General features: G+C 38.5%; 1 protein-coding gene across 1 annotated transcript in view; it reads left to right on the top strand.

Moving 5' to 3' along the window:
* Positions 1-19,132, top strand: part of CFAP47 (cilia and flagella associated protein 47) — a gene marked incomplete at both ends in the record, with an annotated part of 308,599 nt that overhangs the window by 95,323 nt on the left and 194,144 nt on the right. The window contains 4 exons of the mRNA XM_084279564.1: positions 5,884-6,018; positions 6,529-6,641; positions 17,378-17,528; positions 18,429-18,517. Coding sequence (XP_084135690.1) covers positions 5,884-6,018; positions 6,529-6,641; positions 17,378-17,528; positions 18,429-18,517 — 488 coding nt within the window. The remainder of the gene's footprint in view (positions 1-5,883; positions 6,019-6,528; positions 6,642-17,377; positions 17,529-18,428; positions 18,518-19,132) is intronic.

Genomic DNA, 19,132 nt, shown 5'->3' on the forward strand with positions numbered 1-19,132 from the left:
AAAGCAAAAGATGTTTTAAGATTGGTGGTGTTTTTTATTTCTGTCAGAGCAACTGAAAATTACTTGGACCTGATAATGACCTCACCTGGAATATTTCTAAAGAGAAACTAGTTATGCCTGTGGTTGATTTAGTCTTTTTAAAAGGATATGAATATGTGTATACAATATAAACATGCAAAAATATAAAATTTTATGCATCATTTAGAAACCAAAATAACTACTTGATCTTCTTTGCAGGCTTGCCGACTGTTCTAGTCTCACACTGACTTCCAGCTTATTGAAAACTTGGCTGATGCACTTGTATAAGCAAAGCCTACATAAACTTACTTTTTTCACAAATCCCTATTGTTTCCTATATGTTTATCTTTAAAGCTCAATGTTTAAGCCTTAGAAATATGGAAATTACTAATAATATTTGTTTCTGCAATTTAATGTGGTATTTTTATTACCTTCTGTTTGTTTAATACTTTTAACATAATTTTCAGTAGTCATTTGTAGTTGTTGGTTTAACTTGGCTACCTAGTAACACTTCTTGGCTGCTGATTCCAAGCATTTTCTATTTTTCCATTATTTGTGTACTGCTAGAAGCTATTCTTTAGCATAGGAGGTCTATTTTTATCATTGATTTTTAGTCTTTTAGTGGGGATAGCCTACTTGCATGATTTTTGCATTTGTTGAATAGTTTACTTCATTATATTATTCAACTAATAACTACATGTTAAGAAAAACAGAGAGTGTTACATGCCCCAAGAAGTGTTTCTGCTCCTTCCTGGTATCTTTTAATACAGTTTTTCTCTCCTCTTTTCTGTCTGTCAGAACTTTGGCTTATAGTTACTGTGATTATTTTGGATTTAAAACATGCTGATCTGTTATTCCTTTTCTTTTCCAGCTTGATAGATTAATATTTTTTTGTAATATATTCTGTCAATCCACTACACTGCTATGCTAATAAAACAGAACTGCCAGCATTTTCTAAATATCATGGAATGACTTAGAGACAGTTAATGCCATTTAATTTTTGTGTTGTTAAAAACCTAATTTAATTTCAAGATACATTATTTGTAAGCAGTTACAAACGCTTTTCTGACCTGCAGTACCAGCAGTACTAAAACCCAGGCTTTAGTAATATACAGGCGATGGAAAACACGGAGAGTTTGTTGTGGGATTCACAGCACAGAGCTGATGGTGTTATAAAAGTTACATAACATTGGTTTTGCAATAGATACCATCTGCTAACTCGTGGATTTCTTGTGCAGTTTTGATATAGTCCTAACTTGTAATGTTTAGAATTTGAAGCGTAATAATTTATCCAGTTTGTCAGCTTCAGCATTTTCTTTAACAAAGCAGCGTTAGAGTGTAAATAAAATCCCAACAAGCAAGCACTCAACTCTTCAAGAAATGTGAGAATCTTTTTCATACTTTGAGAAACTTTGGTATGCATAAAATTTAAAGCATAAATCTCTTAAAACATATTAATCTCTGTTAATTTTTTAAAATTATTTTTTTTAAAAATAAGTAATAGACTGTGAATATTCTGCTAAATCTTGTTTTGAAGCAAACCGATTTTTATATATTTTTAAAATTATACCCTAAAGTAGTAGGTTTTCTGAGGGCATAAGTTGTGATCTAAGTGGAAATGAGAAGTAGGTTGCAAAAGAATGGTGGCTTCAACAGATAATCTAGTCTGGCATCTTTGCTATCTTAAATGACAATGCAGGAAAGATGAACAGCGGAAATGTAAAACCACATCTGTATTGAGCAATAATAACAACTTCTCCTACAAATACTTGTTAACATTCAATTGCTGTTGCTTCGAAAAGCAAATGGAAAATATCGAGTATTTTTCAGACTTCAGGTTTAAAGGTTTTGGCAGGCAAGAACCCTTTTTGCTTTGCATAGGAAGTGCATTCTATTCTAAAGCACGTGGAATACATTCATGCAGGAATTTAGGCACGTAATTTGCGTGACTACAGGCATATATTTTAATTAGGGCTGAGCTGTGGTCAGTAATAAGCCTGTGAACCTTTCAATAACTAAGTCATCTTCCTTTAAATAACATTTATTCTTTGGGAAGGGGATGCATCCCTTCTCTGCTTTTAGTCCATGAATGAAGCCTTGTCATCTTTTCCAGGACTCAGATTCTCTTTTTCTCTCTCCACCCTGCCACATAATGCTTTAGGGTATGGAGAAGGAGAGGCTCCTCCTCCTAAAGCAGATGGTAGGAGTCTATTCAGGGACACAGCTCATTTAGGTTTCCTTGCAACCAGGGAGATGAAGCCTTATTAAAAATTCACGTTTTCTGAAATACCTATTGTAGTGTCATCAAATTACATATGTTGAATGCTCTTCAGGCTTAACTAATGTCAAGGCTCTGGGATACTGACAGCTTTGCTGGCTCCTGCCCAGCCCCTCAGGGGTCCCCCACTCTGTCCACAGGCCAGGACCCATGTCACTCTCCCCAGACTCTCATACCCAGCAATGTTGCAACAGGGCTGGCCTCCAGGTCCCCACAGCCCTGCCCAGCCATGAAACCCATTGATTCAGGCCCACACACAGACCCTCATCCCAGCCTTTGCTTTTCCCAGTCCGCAGGGATGGGCCCTGACTGGCCTTTTCAGCTCTATTGCCTTTTGCTTCTGGATCCCTGGCCTAGAGAGAGCAGCTGGCCCTTGCTATGCCAAGGCAACTATCTCTGCCTCTAGTTTCCCTTTCAAGTTTCAAAAAAATCACGGTTTCACTGGCTTTACAGGAATTGTTTTCTCTTACTGAATTGGTGATTCTTACATATCTTCAGATATCAAATAACTCTTTACAGCAGGGTGACTCATGCGATAGCCAGTATCTGATTCTCCAAGGAGATCCATAAGAGTTTAGAACTTGTGGATCCTTGTTTGATGTCCCTACAAATGCTTTTGTTGTCTTTCTCACAAGGAACGTTCATGAAACTGCTTTTTGCCATACCTGCAGGAGGAACTAACTAGAGGAGCAAGGGCCTTTCTGCAAAATTTTAGATTGACTCACTGTTGTGTTCTGTGTGGAATAAATATTTACTGTTTTACAGAGTGGTCTATTGCATCTTGAGTGTTTAGTAATTAGGAAGTCAAATTAGCTGTTTTGTAGAAGTTTTAGAATGTATTCTCTAGCGTCAGCCTTTAAGTACCTTAGAAATAAAAATTAACTCAGATAATTGATAGTAGATGCATCTATACATCTCTCCTACTGCTCTAAAGACAGTCCAGCAGAGGCAAAAAAAAAAGTTTTCTCCTTTTTCAGCCCATGTGGCTAATAAATGACATATCTTTTCCCACACTATCTTCTTTACCATTTGGGAAACTAAGTAAGTGCAGTTATCCAAACATTTCTGATAATGAGGATTAAATTTTTACTTTCATTTCAAGGTTCCTAGTGGGAATCCAAATGGGACTAGTTCTTCCCACAGAGTTGCTTTATTGAGTTAACTATTTTTTTCTAATTATCTTCCACTTTTTTTAAGAATTTGCTATACTAATCTGTTCTCTGAAATGAAATAAAAAAAATCCAAGTAATTATCAAAAACCATAGTTTACATCCTTGGAGAAATATGAGTGGAAGTGAGAAAAAAGCATAACATTAAATCTTGTAACTATAGTTGAGTATTTTAGGACATACGGGAACTCTTAAGTAACACTTTTTCAGATGTTTCAATAATCTTCATTTTTATCCTTAATTATTATCTTAATACTGAAGAGGAAAATATAACCTGTACAAGAATTCCAATAGATTAAAAAAATGCTAAATTTGCTTATTATAATCTAAATGTGTTGCATTTTTCCCATTTGGTAAAGTATATTATTGGCTCATCTAGAAGCAGACAGAAACTAAGGTGAAACACTAATGCAAATAATAATTCTACATAGGCTCACATGAGAGAGTGTATGACTGACAAAATAGCTGCTCTGTTATCCTGCTGCTTTAATAATAGTGTCCATTCGTTTGATTAATCTGTAGGAGAGTACTGAGATTCTGGAATAGATAGTTCATTATGAAAATTGCCTCATAAGAGTCAATTAAAAAAAAGTATTTAAAATGCTTTTTCCCTCTAATGCTTCATTTAGGCAGTAAGCATCTTATTATAATTTTGAGGACAAGAATATAGTTGGTCATAAAAAAAAATGCGGGGACTAAAATGTGGTGCTGTGAAAAACTGGTATAATGTAGTTTATAGAATAAATATTAATGTATAGGAATATTTGTTATTCTCAGACATCCCTGGCAATTTTGATAATACTGGCAATAAGTATTAAAGTAAGACAGTACTGAAAAAGTATTAAAAAAAGTGATATGACGTTTTCCTCATAGTTCACTATAAAGATGTTTCGGTCCTAAAAAGGTACAGTGGGAGTAAAATTGACCTGTGAACAAGATGCATTAATCTGAGTGATAATGTCTTTTATAAAAGTTGTCAAGTTTCTAGTAAGTTTTAAAAAGAATAGTATAGCTGGTTTATAACACAAAATTTTGGGATTTGAAAGTTTCTCATACATCTTTTCTTTGGGATTTGAAAGTTTCTCATACAACTTTTCTTGTTCCCTTGCACTACCTTGCAGATCTAAAAGATGTGCATTATGTATATACAATGCTTCGAAGTATTGTACAGTTCAGTATTAAAATAAGGAGGAAGGAAACTTGAGTGATGAATGAGTTTGCATGTAGTTACGTGCAATTTAGATAAGCTGCTTTGAGAGGGTAACAATGACAATCCGCGACAGCATAACAGATCAGGGTGGGGTTTTTGTTGTTTGAGAATTGGGCAAGTTTTTTTCTGGTAAGGTGAGAGGATTCAGAATACCAGTCGCTTTAAAGGCATTAGGCAAAGGTGACCCTTTTTCAAATATTACTGTATTGAACAATTCTGTTATGTATGGAAGCCAAAGAAAGTGTCTTGAAAAAAAAAAGCACCTTATTTAAATCTCTAGTCAAATCTTTCTGGCCTGTACTTATGTGGGAAGGCACCTCCATCGTTAAGTCTCTTTACTATATCAGGCTTCTGAAAAGTTAATGTATTTCAAGTATGTGGTTTCTACCTCTCTCTTTTCAGTGACTTACCAAAATTGCTGAGGACTAAAGCAGTTTTGCATTTGTGATTTGAATTCATTTCTGTAAATCAAATATTTAAGATGCAGAGTAATACTTACTACCTTTTGTAAAGCAATTTGTCATCTGAATAAAAATTACCATAATTACTAGTCATGATTTCTTTCTTAGTTGGGTAGTGATGATGTCTTCATAAACAGTTACAAAATTGTGTCTAGGAGTATTTGGTATTTTACATAGTATACTGAAATATTTTAAAATAGTTTTTAAGAAAAGAGATATATTTTTTTCAGTCAGTGAATTTCACTTGATTTTTCTGCTACTAATTTATGATGAAATGAACATCTCTTTTTCCTGATCTATAGATAAAAATGTGTTTAATTTTTAGCCTTGGTCTATTATCAGAGCATGTCAGTGGCCTTCAAGAATTGAAGCACTTCTTTTGTGCACCAACAAGATTCATATTCATCTTAGCTATGGGACTAATCCAGTTATTAAAAGTTAGGTTGAAAATATTTGTATAATATAAATTATATAAAATACTGGGTTAGGCATTGGAACGGGTTGCCCAGGAGGTGGTGGAGTCACCATCCCTTGGGGTGTTCAAGGAAAGACTGGATAAGGTACTTAAAGACATGGTTTAGTCAGTAATATAGGTGGTAGGGGGATGGTTGGGCTAGATCTTGGAGGTCTTTTCCAAACTTAATGGTTCTGAGATTTTTGTTCTTCATATTCATATTACTAATTATACAGGCAAAATTTTATCTGAATATCTGGTTATTGTTTCTTTTTTTTCCCCCTCGATATTAGGCCAGTGACATCTGTGATCCAAACCCAGTCACGATGCTTATTTTATGTGTCTACCTGTATGAAAGTCTTCCTCACTACTTACCCAGGCAGACTATAGAATTTACAGGTGCTCTCCATGCAACTGTTGTTAAACAGGTACTGTTACCATTAAATTTAGAATTGTAGCAGCAGGTAAAAAAAAACTGTATGTATAGATGTGTTTATATTATGTATATACTACAACAAAGAATGAACGGCTTTCGTCTCATAGGTATGGAAGTTGGAAGAATGTATCTTCTTTTTTTCTCTTCAGGCTTGAGATCCTGGCTTCCACTGCTGTTTTTTTCTGTTGTGGGCACAATAAAAAAATCTATCAATATGACAAATCTGAGATCAAAGAGAGGAATAAGAGATTAAAAGACATAGGAGTGCAGTGTACAATGCAAAAACAGTACTCATAGAAATTGAGGTTAGACAGTCTATGGACTGCCTTACTTCCACTATGGACTAAAATCTCTTTAGGGAGAAAAAATATCTGCTGAGCTATTTGAAGTATTTTCTTATTTTGTGATATCCTCTGTCTGTATTATGGAACTTAGCTTCAGAACATAACCTTTTATGCTCCAAAAATTCAATAACAATAGGCTGATTCTTTTGTTGTGGTAGGTGTGTCTGAAAAACCCAAGTGTTCAAACTTTGGTGTACAAGGCTACTCTTGCAGGAAGAGATGCTGATGATTTCTCATTGCCTAAAGGAAAAACTGTCACCATTGCCCCTAAGTAAGTAGTGACCCTTTTTTTAGTGTTGTTAATAAGTTTAGCAATGTAGAAATTTAAATCATCTAATCTATTAGTGGTAGAACAATAGAAATGTATTCAAATACAAACAGGGCAAAATTAGTATAAAGAACAGGTTTTCCTCCTTAACCATAGAATAATTTAGAGTAATTTATCAGTGGAACACTTGCAGTTTAGCTCAATGGAGCGTTGAGAGCTGAGTATAAGTCTTGAGATCATTGAGGTGTCATCCATGAGAAATAAATATATTTGTCCTAATGTATTGAAAGCTTCAGTTTTCAGTTTGGATCTGCTATTCTTAAATTTTATTTTGGGTTTTTTTTTTTTCCACAACTAAAATTGAAATACCTGCCTTGAACTTGATTCACTTTTTTTTTTTTTAAGTCAGTGTATTGCAGCAGCATGAGCAGATAAAAATTCTTTCTTCTAAGATTTCAGGTATTGTTTCTTACTCATAAATGAAACATTACTGGGAGTTTAAAAGACCATGACACAGATTTGATAGTAGTGTTATACAGCTTCTTCTTGCCCCCACTGTCCTTACCTACCAAGAGAGAAATTCTTGCACCTGCAATGTAGTTGTTTCTCTGTCTCATATTTCTGAGTCATCTACGGATCTTGGAGAGATTTAATTTTGGAAAAAACATTAGGTTGTCAACATTTTTGGTAGCATAAACACTCACAATACCTTGCCTTCTTTTTGTTTACTAAGCATATTTAGGTCTGCATACTAAGTATATTATATGTGGAAGGATAGGCAAGCAAGGAGAGGTGGTGGAGTGGCCTTGTATGTCAGGGAGTATTATGAATGCCTAGAACATGAGGGTGACAGCAGGTTTGAGAGTTTATGGATAAGAATCAAAGGAAGGACCAAGAAGGCAGATATGGTAGATGAGGAAACAGACAAAATGTTCTATGAACGAGAAGTCTCAAAATCAAAGGACTTCAACCTGCCACATATCTGCTAGGAATATAATACAGCAGAGGGGACAGTCTAGGAAGTTCCTGGAGTGTGTTTGGGGTAACTTCCGGACACAGCTGATGAGGGAACTGACTAGGGAAGGAGCCCTTCTGGACCTGTTGCTTGCAAACAAAGAAAGGCTGGTGTGGGGTGAGGTCATCTTGGGCACAGTGACCATAAAATGATGGGAGTTTTTGATACTGGGAGAAGCAAGAAGGATGGTCAGCAGAACTGCTACCTTGGACTTCAGGAGGGTAGACTTTAGTCTTTTCAGAGGCCTGATTGACAAATTCCCTTGGGAGGCAGTCCTCAAGGGTGAGGGAGTCCAGGAAGCCTGGATGTTTTACTAGAAAGTAGCCTTAAAGGCACAGAAGCAGGCTGTCCCTGTGTGCCAGAAGACAAACTGTAAGGGAAAAAGACCAGCCTGGCTGAATAGAATGCTGGAGCTGCAACTTCGTGAGAAAAAGAGGATTTATTGTCTTTGGAAGAAAGGACAGGCCACTCATGATGGTTACAAAAAGGTAGTGAGACTGTGCAGAGGAAAAACTAGAAGGACAGAAGTATAACTAGAACTTAACCTGGCCTCTGATGTTAAGAAAAACAAAAATGTTTCTATGATAAATTAGTAATAGAAAGATGACTAAGGACAACCTCTGTCCTCTAATAGACGCGGATGGTAACAGTGACAAAGGATAAGGAAAAGGCTGAGGTGCTGAATGCTGCCTTTGCCTCAGTCTTTAACACCAAGACTAGTTGTTCCCTGAGAACCCAGCCCCCTAAGCCATAAAACAGGGATGGGGAGCATAATGCAGCCCCCATAATCCAAGGACCTGCTTCAGCAGCTAGATATATGCAAGTCTATGGGGCTGGATGAGATTCACCTGAGGGTACTGAGGGAGTTGGCAGAAGTGTTCACCAGGCCACTTCCTATCATCTGTGAGCAGTCCTGGCTGACTGGGGAGGTCCCAGTTGACTGGAAGTTAGCAAATGTGATGCCGATCCACAACAAGGGCCAGAAGGAGGAGCTGGGGAACTATAGGCCTGTCAGTCTGACCTTGGTGCCTGGGAAGATTATGCAGCAAATCATCCTCAGTGTCATTATGAGGCATGTGCAGGAAAAACAAGCGATCAGGCCCAGTCAGCTCATGGGTTCATGAAAGGCAGGTTCTGCTTAACCAAGCCTGGATTTTAGCAAAGCTTTTGACACTGTTTCCCACAGCATTCTCCTAGAGAAACTGGCTGCTCTTGGCTTGGACAGCTGTACTCTTTGATGGGTAAAAACTGGTTGGATGGCCAGGCCCAGCAAGTGGTGGTGAATAGTTACATCCCATTGGCGGACAGTTGCTAGTGGTGTTCCTCAGGGCTCTCTGCTGGGCCCAGGTCTCTTATTAATGACCTGACCTGGACAAAGGGATCAAGTGCACCCTCAACAAGTTGCAGATGATACTAAGTTAGGCAGGACTGTTGATCTGCTTGAGGGTAGGAAGGCGTGGCCCTACAAAGGGATCTGGATAGGCTGGATCAATGGGTCAAGGCCATGTGTATGAGGTTCAGCAAGGCCAAGTGCTGGGTCTTGCATTTGGGTCATAGTCACCCCAAGCAATTCTACAGGCTTGTGGAAGAGTGGCTGGAAAGCTGCCCAGCAGAGAGGGACATGGGGTGTTGACTGACAGCCAGATGAATATGAGCCGTCAGTGTGCCCAGGTGGGCAAGAAGGCCAGCAACATCCTGGCTTGTGGTGAGTAGGACCAAGGGAGTATTTGTCTCCCTCTACTCAGTGCTGGTGAGGCCCCACCTTGAACAGTGCATTCAGTTTTGGGCCCCTCTCAATAGAAAAGCTTTTTCACAGAGAGGTTTGATAGGCATTGGAACAGGCTGCCCAGGGAAGTGGTGGAGTCTCCATCCCTGGAGGTATTTAAAAGATGGTTAGATGTGGTGCTGAGGGACATGGTTTAGTAGTAGATGGCAGGTTAGGGTGGTGGTTGGACTTGATGATCTTAAGGGTCCTTCCAATCGAGACAATTCTATAATTCTTTTTGTGCTCTGTGATTTTATGAGTAGATAGAGAATTTTAGTAATCCTGTTTAACTGGCAAAGATGAAAGGGATGTAGTAGTGACTCTTGCTGTCAGCTAACGGGTTAGGCTGTAAGTCTGATTAAGATACAGCTTTGCATATAAAATGGATCAGAAATTGTAAAATGGAAAACAAAGATCAACATTTGTATGAATTTGCCAACTGTATGTGTCCCGGTCTGTATCAAAAGGAGTGTGGCCAGCAGATCAAGGGAGGTGATTCTGCCCCTCTACTTCGCTCTCATGAGACCCTACCTGGAGTATTGTGTCTAGTTCTGTAGTCTCCAACATAAGAAGGACATGAAACTGTTGGAATGGGTCCAGAGGAGGGCCACGAAGATGATCAGAGGGCTAGAGCACCTCTCCTATGAAAACAGGCTGAGAGAATTGGGCTTGTTCAGCATGGAGAAGAGAAGGCTCCAGGGAGATCTTATAGCAGCCTTCCAGTACCTGAAGGGGCCTACAAGCTGAAGAGGGACATTTTAGAAGGGCATAGAGTGATAAGATGAGGGGGGATGTTTTAAATTGGAAGGCGGTAGATTTAGAATGGATATTAAGGAAAAATTCTTCCCTGTGCAGGTGGTGAGGCCCTGGCACAGGCTGCCCAGGGAAGTGTTGGATGCCCATACCTCGAGGTGTTCAAGGCCGGGTTGGATGGAGCCTTGAGCAGCCTGGTCTAGTGAGAGGTGTCCCTGCCCAAGGCAGGCGGTTGGAACTTGATGATCTTTAAGGTCCCTTTTAGCCTAAATCATTCTATGATTCTATGAAAATAAACTGTGAAGAGGAAGAATTTCAAATATATATTGTTAATTTCAAGAAGCTCTGCATAAACATAGTGTTCTTTAAGGTTGATCAACATTGCAGTATTAAATGACATGCATATTGTAAATTTATGCAGGAGGGACAACAAGTAATGTTATGTTTTCAGTGAGCTGCGACGCTGATTTGATTTCATTTTCTTTGCAATTACTTCAGATAAGAATTAACATAAAAGTGTAATCCTTGAAAATATCACGTGTTTCTCTGAAAGGTCAATAATGTGGCTGTTTTTCACTTCACCTTTAAAAGAAACTGAAAAAGCAAGACTCAAGTAAATGTGCTCCACTTTGCCATTGAGCTACTTGGCATTATATATACCAACAAACATTTGAAAAAATGTGTAGTGATAAAATTTAGCCATCTCCAAGCAATTTGAAGAAGGTTATGAGGAGTAATCAGCATGGATTCACCAAGGGGAGATCGTGCTCAACCAACCTCGTAGCCTTCTATGATCTCATCGCTGGCTGGGTAGATTGAGGGAGAGCAGTGGATGTCATCTACCTTGACTTCAGCAAGGCTTTCAGTGCTGTCTCCCATGACACCCTGATAGCAAAGTTGAGAGAGCATGGGATAGATGAGTGGACAGTGAGGTGGGCTGACAATTGGCTGTAGGACTGAGCTCAGAGAGTGGTGATCCATGGAGCAGAATCTGTCTGGAGACCTGTGACTAGCAGTGTTCTCCAGGGCTCGGTGTTGGGTCCAGTCCTGTTTAATATCTTCACTGATGACCTTGATGAGGGAATAGCATCCACCCTCAGCAAGTGCCGATGACACAAAGCTGGGAGGAGCGGCTGACACGCAGGAACACTGCGCTGCCATCCAGAGAGACCTGGACAGGCTGGAGAGCTGGGCAGTGAGAAACCAGATGAAGTTCAACAAAAGCAAGTGTAGAGTCTTGAACCTGGGAAGGAATAACTGCTTGTATCAGTACAGGCTGGGGGATGACCTGCTGGAGAAGAGCTCAGTGGAGAAGGACCTGGGGGTCCTGGTAGATGACAGGTTGGCCATGAGCCAGCAGTGTGCCCTGGTGGCTAAGAGAGCCAATGGGATCCTGGGGTGCATCCGGAGGAGTGTAGCCAGCAGGTCAAAGGAGGTGATCCTCCCCCTCTCCTCTGCCCTGGTCAGGCCCCACCTGGAGTATTGTGTCCAGTTCTGGGCTCCCTGGTATAAAAAAGACAGAGATCACCCGGAGAGAGTCCAGAGAAGGGCTACGAAGATGATTAAGGGCCTGGAGCATCTCCCCTACAAGGAAAGGCTGAATGATCTGGGACTGTTCAGCCTGGAGAAAAGAAGACTGAGGGGGGATCTTATTAAAGTTTACAAATAGCTGAAGTGTGGGACACAGGGCGAAATGGCCAGGCTCTTTTCAGTGGTCTGTGGGGACAGGACAAGGGGCAATGGCCTCAAGTTGGAGCACAGGAAGTTCCACACCAACATGCAGAAGAACTTTTTCACAGTGAGGGTGACAGAGCCCTGGGACAGGCTGCCCAGGGGGGTGTGGAGTCTCCTTCTCTGGAGATATTCAAGACCCATCTGGATGCCTATCTGTGCAATATGAGCTAGGGAGCTGCTTTGGTAGGGGGGTTGGACCTGATGATCTCTGGAGGTCTGTTCCAACACCTACAATTCTGTGATTCTCTCAAATGCCAGTCATCCACTAATGAACTTGTAATTATTACCATAATGTAACCTTACTGGTAATCTTGGTCACAAAATGAAAAATAGATTCTTTTTAATTAATAGATTCCTTAATATTCTGATGGAAAGAACTTCAAGCATCGGTAGGATGTGTGGGAGTCTTGTAGGTGTTTTGTATTAAATCATAATATCATAGGTGGGTTTGGAAGTGATAGTAATACGAATAATTAACACCTCTTTAATTGATTATGTGCAGGCTTACTGGTTTACTGCTCTTACTGCTGATTTATATTTGCTTGTTTAAGGCAAAAAATGGTAGAGGATTTGTAGGAGAGACTGTTCTGTTTTCTTTGGAAAGAGTGAAGGTCTAGAGAGATTCAGAAATGAGGTAGGCTAGTAACAGACTTCTAAAAAAAAAAAAAAATTATGGCCTAAATAAAAGGCAATAATTTTTAGTGTATTAAATAAGAAATTTGATGTGAGTGTGTTACTAAAATGTGATGACGGGAATGTTAGCATTGTTGACTATAACTTGTTTAAGAATAAAAGATGTTAAAATAGTTAGAAAGAGGTACTTCACATTAAGTTTACTTGTTCTGATTTTAGAAGGAAACAATCCATAAATATGGGATTGAAGGCAGGTGAATCAATGTGTTAAAAAGCACAAAAATTAGGAAAACCCACTTGCTCTATCAGAGAACAGGAGTTCTACTTCAAAAACTTGTCAGAGTACCTGTAATAGTTCAGACAACCTAAGGTCAGATGTCCTTTTTCCCCTGAATTGACACTATACCTTATAAATTTGTGAATATTTTATATAAATATTGATATGCCTTCACTACTAGTTCCTCTTTCACTGCAAGCTAACTTAATACTAACCAGCTTTTTTTTCACCTGAAACAACAGACACTTTAGATAAACAAATAAACAAGAACTCAAAAATAGCAGCTGTTGTCTTCTGACAAGGGCTGCATTCAAGTTGTAAAGCTTGCTTTGCCAAAGTTTCAGGATACAAGGTCAAAGTAAATACTAGCAATATAAAGAACATTCATTCATAAGAGTTCAGGCAATTACAGCTGAAAAGATTAACCATAGCCTTGATAGGGAGGCTAAATAAAAAAGAAACTCATCAGTCTTATGACTGGAGAGCTAGAAGACTTTAAGACAGACATGGCATGCCTAGAGAATAGCCTCTAATTATCTGCCAAATATGTACATTCCTATATTTAGCTGTAATTGGATTTAAGATAACTGTGGGTCATGATAATCACTAATGAGGAATAAGTGTGATTGACTGATCCTGCTGGATGAGCACACTTGTTATAGAGAATTCTGTAGATGAAGGCCTAGCCTCAAAGAACTGTGTTTACTTCTCAGGAGAAATGACCTGCAGGAAACTCATAAGCTAACAGGGAAATATTTGAGTAAAAAGGCACAAAGCTGTTTACTTATATTAGGAAGAAGTTATCCAGCATTAGGTGGAGATGCCAACTATTTTAAACTAATAATGATTAAAGATGGAAGTAGAAAATACACATTTGTCTGTATTTTCAAAGAAACACAATAACATATACTGTGGTTCCCTACTACTAGCTGGAGAAATTCAGAAATGGCTGTGGTGGTTTAAACTTGATTTGCTACCAAATACCCACCTTAGATGTTTTCTTACTCCTTCTCCTCAACAGGATGGGGAAGAAAAAATTGCTAAAAAGGTTTTTCAGTTCACATTAGGATGGGGAGACTACTTACCAGTGTCTGACTGTGGTTTTTGCCCATGTACAGTTAATTTTCTTCATAGTAGCTAGTATGGGGCTACATTTTGGATGTGTGCTGGTTTTTGATTTGTGTTTGAGGCCATTCTGGCCCTCTACCTCTGCTCTCATGAGACCCCACCTGGACTACTGTGTCCAGCTGTGTGGTCCCTAGTACAAGAATGACATGAAGCTATTGGAGCGAGTCCAGAGGAGGCCATGAAGATGATCACAGGACTGGATCACCTCTCCTGTGAAGACAGGCGGAGAGAGTTGGGCTTGTTCAGCCTGGAGAAGAGAAGGCTCCAGGGAGATCTTATAGCAGCCTTTCAGTACCTAAAGGAGGGGCTACAGGAAAGCTGGAGAGGGGCTGTTTGCAAGGACAGGTAGTGACAGGACAAGGGATAACAGCTTTAAACGAAAACCCGGTAGGTTTATATTACATATGAAGAAAAAAATCTTCTCCTGAGGGCGGTGAGGCCCTGGCACAGGCTGCCCAGAGAAGCTGTGGCTGCCGTCACCCTGGCAGTGTTCAAGGCCAGGTTGGATGTGGCTCAGGGCAACCTGGGCCCCTATACCTAAAAAGAAAAAATGTAAGTATAAGCCAGCTCCTTTAGTTTGGGGGGAAGAAGCTTCACCTAAGTGAGCTGTGAGACATGCAAACAGATTTTAGCTGTTAACCAGGTGAGTTAATTCTCAACTCATTACTCCAGTGCTGGGATTTTTGGGCCAGTAGTTGGTAATTACAGGGTAATAAAGCATGGCAGCTAGGATACCTTCCTTACAGATTGACAAAGTGATGGGAAAAAAAATAGGAGGCCAAAGTCTTGGGTGGCAAGTTGAGTATTCCTTCAAGGAAAAACTTGCAAATTCCCAAAGCAAATGTGCCAATGTTGAGGGAGGTATCCAGTATCTGAGGAAATTAGCTGTGTTGGAGGTGACCTATAACAATTACAAAATGGTTTGGGTTGGAATGGGCCTCAAAGATCATCTAGTTTCAACTCCCTGCTATGTACAGGGACACCCTTCACTAGATCAGGTTGCCCAAATGCTGATGCACATGGTCCATCTGATGAAAAATTGTACGAAATGCACTGATGTCATAAAGCCACACTTTGCAAATAATGAGCTGGACAGACATGGAGGCAGCAACTGTAGATGAACTGGCCCAACAACGCTGCAAACACACTCCAACCAAGGCCTCAATTAAGAGGCCATGACACAGATAAACAGAGATGAATAGAAGAAAAGAAAAACAAAAACAACAAAGCAACTTTGTGTTTTTCCTGATGCTGGCTTTGCCACAGAAGGCAGCAGTTCGCAATTCAAATCTGTTACTGTTACTGCAGAGGCAAAGATCAGGCGTGATGTTCCATATACTCCATTTCTCTGTCATTCCTATTTGTAATAAGAGGAGAGCAGACTCCTTAAAACTTGGTTCTTAAAAGTGGCTTTGGGACTGGATGTCTCAGGCAGTCTGCTTCTCTGAGAGTCTGCAGTCCCAGGATAGGTTTTTCAGGATGTTTTGAATGGCAGGGTGGCTTAGGAGCCTCAGACTCTGGGGGGCTTAGCAACTCTTCACTGTCAAAAATGGTGATGTATGGGGACTCTGCAGCAGCAACATGAAACCTGTAGGAGCCAGGTTTTCAGAATTTCCAGGTCCGAGGTGTTAAGTCTAGAGACCATACTGAGTTGTTACCTATAGTCACGTTTGTTGAGTCTGGGGAGCTTTTTTCAGTTGTGCTGTTTCCTTTTTGAGGGAAAGAAGTGCAAACAGTAGTTATGGTTTGAGCCCTTTGGATAGGATCTGGTGGCCTAATGGCAATTTATGTTGTCTGTTTTCTAATTATTCCTAACACTGCTTTCCCTGTGTGCATCTCTCTGCATCTGTGAACAGTGAATTTCCTTGTCATTTTATTGTCTCATAAGGTCCTGCAACCTTTGAATTGTCACTCTTTGTCCTTACAACCAGGAGCAATCTAGCACATCAGTAAGCTTTCTTACTTTCCAGTTATTGTAGACCCTTGAAGACTCCATTAACGACCTTCCTAGTTTCTGCATTGTTTCCTTCCTTCCTTCTTCCTTCCTTTCCTGTGTGCTAGTGTCCTTGCATGCCTATGTAAAGGGACTTTGTTAGAAATAGAAGAATTAAATCATATTTGATCACGTTCTCGTTGAAGTCCTTTAATGAACTCCCTTAGGTTTCTAAGGCAGGGCAACAGTTTACAGATCTTGACTCCTGCCAGTTAGATCTTCTTTATGTAGATCTTGTGTATAGTAGATATAATTTATACTTACACTATTATTCTGTTTTTTAGAATTGTTTCTGATATGCTGTATGGTATAAATTTGAGGTGTAAAGGTCTATTATTCTCCTGATCTTCGACATTTTTTTTAAGATATTGGTGTTCTATTTATCACCATCCAGTTCTTAGGTCCCAAGGTAGTTTTAAGTCAGATTTTTTTTTTTTATCTATAAAATTTTTCTTACTTTTATAAGTATACACACACACTGTATTATATAGACACACAATCTAGTATATATATATGTATGCACATATTAATATGTATAATATATAAAATATATAAAAATATATATTTTAATATATATAGAGTAAATATAATGTTTTGTTTCCCTTTTTTTCTGTTAAGAGAAATATCTCCCTGCTCTGGTCATGTATGTAGAAAGGCATAATATGGTTATATTCTTGCTTTTAGAACAATTGTATGCACTATAATTTCTCTGACCTTCATGCCATTTTAAGACATTAATCTCAAAATAAGTGAGAGCTTTAAAGTACAAGCTTCAGCCACTAAAATTTTCTCATTGCTCTTGCTTAGTTGCAGAACTAAAGCAAATCAAGTCTAAACTTAATTCTTACCTAGTCTAAGCTTTCATACTACCTGGTCTCCCCTTCTCCAGCTTTCCATCGGACTTGAGCTGTGGCTTCTATGAAAGAACTTTTTTTTACCTCTTAATTACTCAGCATTACTAATTACTCTAAAGGATTTTTTTACTCTTTCTCCATTTTCAATGAGAATTTGATCAAGAACATCTAGATCTGCCTTGCAACATGCATAACACAATGTCTGACTCGAATTCACAAAAGCTTATTCGAATAGGGGATCATAAGGTAAGTCAGTTGTCAGGGTAATGCTTTAAGGTAAGAGAACTTCCCGTGCTAGTGTGTGTGGGAAGAAAAGCTACACCCTATGGTCATAAAAAACAACGAGGACTCAGTTTCGTTCTTTTTCTATCTATATAGTTTTATTAGAATGTTTAAAGGTATTCTTAGGTAGAAAATATAACCACAAGCAAGTATTTCAGAAGAAACAAATTAATTTCTTTTCTAGCCCTCTTTTCTTACAAAGACTCTAAAATGTTCTCCTGAAATGACATTTCTGAGTTGTTACCGAGTCACAATTTTGTGCCTATTAAAACTACTAATATGGTTATTATTATTACTTTTCCTAGGAGACAAACAAGTATAAATGTGGAATTCACTAGTCGTTTTCTGTGCCCTGCTGAAGCAGTGTTGCTACTGATCTCAAAGCGTGTGGGTGGAGTAGGTGGTGTCACGCTGACATTCTCTCTGAAATCCAAAGTCAAGCATATTGAGCCTGCTGTAAGTTTGTGTGTATGATTATTATTGTCATAAAAATATTGTTCATCTGTATGTTGTCTCAAACAAAAGTGAACTGAGGTAAGAATAAAAATGTGAGTTACCATCAGCATTAGCCTTTGACATATGAATTTTCAAGTTTCTAATATAAGCCTAAGGACATGTAGAGGAAAGCTTAAAAGAGTATCTAAGATTCTTAAAGATACAAATCACACCTTAATCCTGAATAAATTTTAAAATTTTGCACTGATTACTCTGAAAATAAATCTGGAGTCCTTCCAGCATGTGAGTGTGCTTGGAAATTCTGCTGTGGAAATGCTGATATGCCCTTTCAGGCTCGTGATTTCAGTTGTCAGATGTCGATGGACAGCAAACTTTTGTTAGAGATTGCTGGGTTTATTTGTGCTTTTTAACTTTAGAGAGCCTTTAGATTTAAGATATATTCCCAAAATAGTCAGAGCAAAGATAGGCATTGTGCTCCAACATTTTGTTATCAAACATTCATTGAGCAGATCTTCTGAAGTTAGATGGTGTTTATCTCTTTTTTTTTTTTCCATAACTCTATACCATAGAAATAGACATTGATGTTAGAAAGGAAGTTTAGGGCAAGGGAGAAAATAGAGGACATGGAAAGATAAGAAGGCAAAGAGTTAGTTTGATACTTGGCACTGTACTATCATTTAGAAGGGCATTTCAAATTTGAAGTTTAGTGCATTTTTTTTAAAGTTTTATCTGTTCTTTGCTAGCAGCAAAACCTAGTATTTAGATTATGTTAATTTTTTATTCACCAGTGGTCAAATACATGGTTCTAGTCATCTTTGTAATATTTTCCTGTTTGTTTACTATATAGAAAAGTAGTTTTGCAACTTCTTCATACTGATATAATTTTTTGCTCTTTTTTAGGCTATATTAAAATGCAAATCACCATGTTATGAGCTGAAGAAAGTTATCCTGAACGTTACTAATCCCTTCAGAAATGGTGGTACATTCAGGTAGACAATGCTGTAAAGATAAATCTATAATGATCATGCTGTTTTAACAACTGTTTTTGATAATTTTCTGCTTCTCCTTAAAAATGCAAAACCTTGAGGATATAGGGAAATTATAGGGATTTACATTACCAAAATTGTTACAAGCACGATGAAGTGGAAGCCGTTGTAATAAATAAAGAATACAAATAATCCTTAATTGGAATTCACCTCAGTATAAGCAATAAACCTAGAGTTTTAATCAAATGGAGTTCATGAACCTTCCTTGTGTGTTTGTGTTTGGCTGAAGTCCAGCAGTATTCCAAAGAGAAACAAACCATGTTAATTAATAGTTGGTTATTTTTTCCCCAATCTGCTTTATCCTGCTGTTTAAATTATTAAGCATGCAAAAGAAAAAAAGACCATGCTTTTGCCTCGGGGCTTGCATCACCATTAGTTAATCTAATTTTTCATTTGTACTCATAGATGTAACAACCGCAGAGTTATAAATGTGGCTTTCCTTACTAGTGTGATCTGATTCCACATTTTGTCTTTAGTATATAGAGATAAATATTGGTTTATGTCTGTCATTTACAAGAACTGTTTTCCTAACATTTTTAGCTTGTTTTACTGATCTGT

Source organism: Gallinula chloropus, assembly GCF_964237585.1.
Source record: "Gallinula chloropus genome assembly, chromosome: 1".
NCBI classification, from domain to species: Eukaryota; Metazoa; Chordata; class Aves; order Gruiformes; family Rallidae; genus Gallinula; species Gallinula chloropus.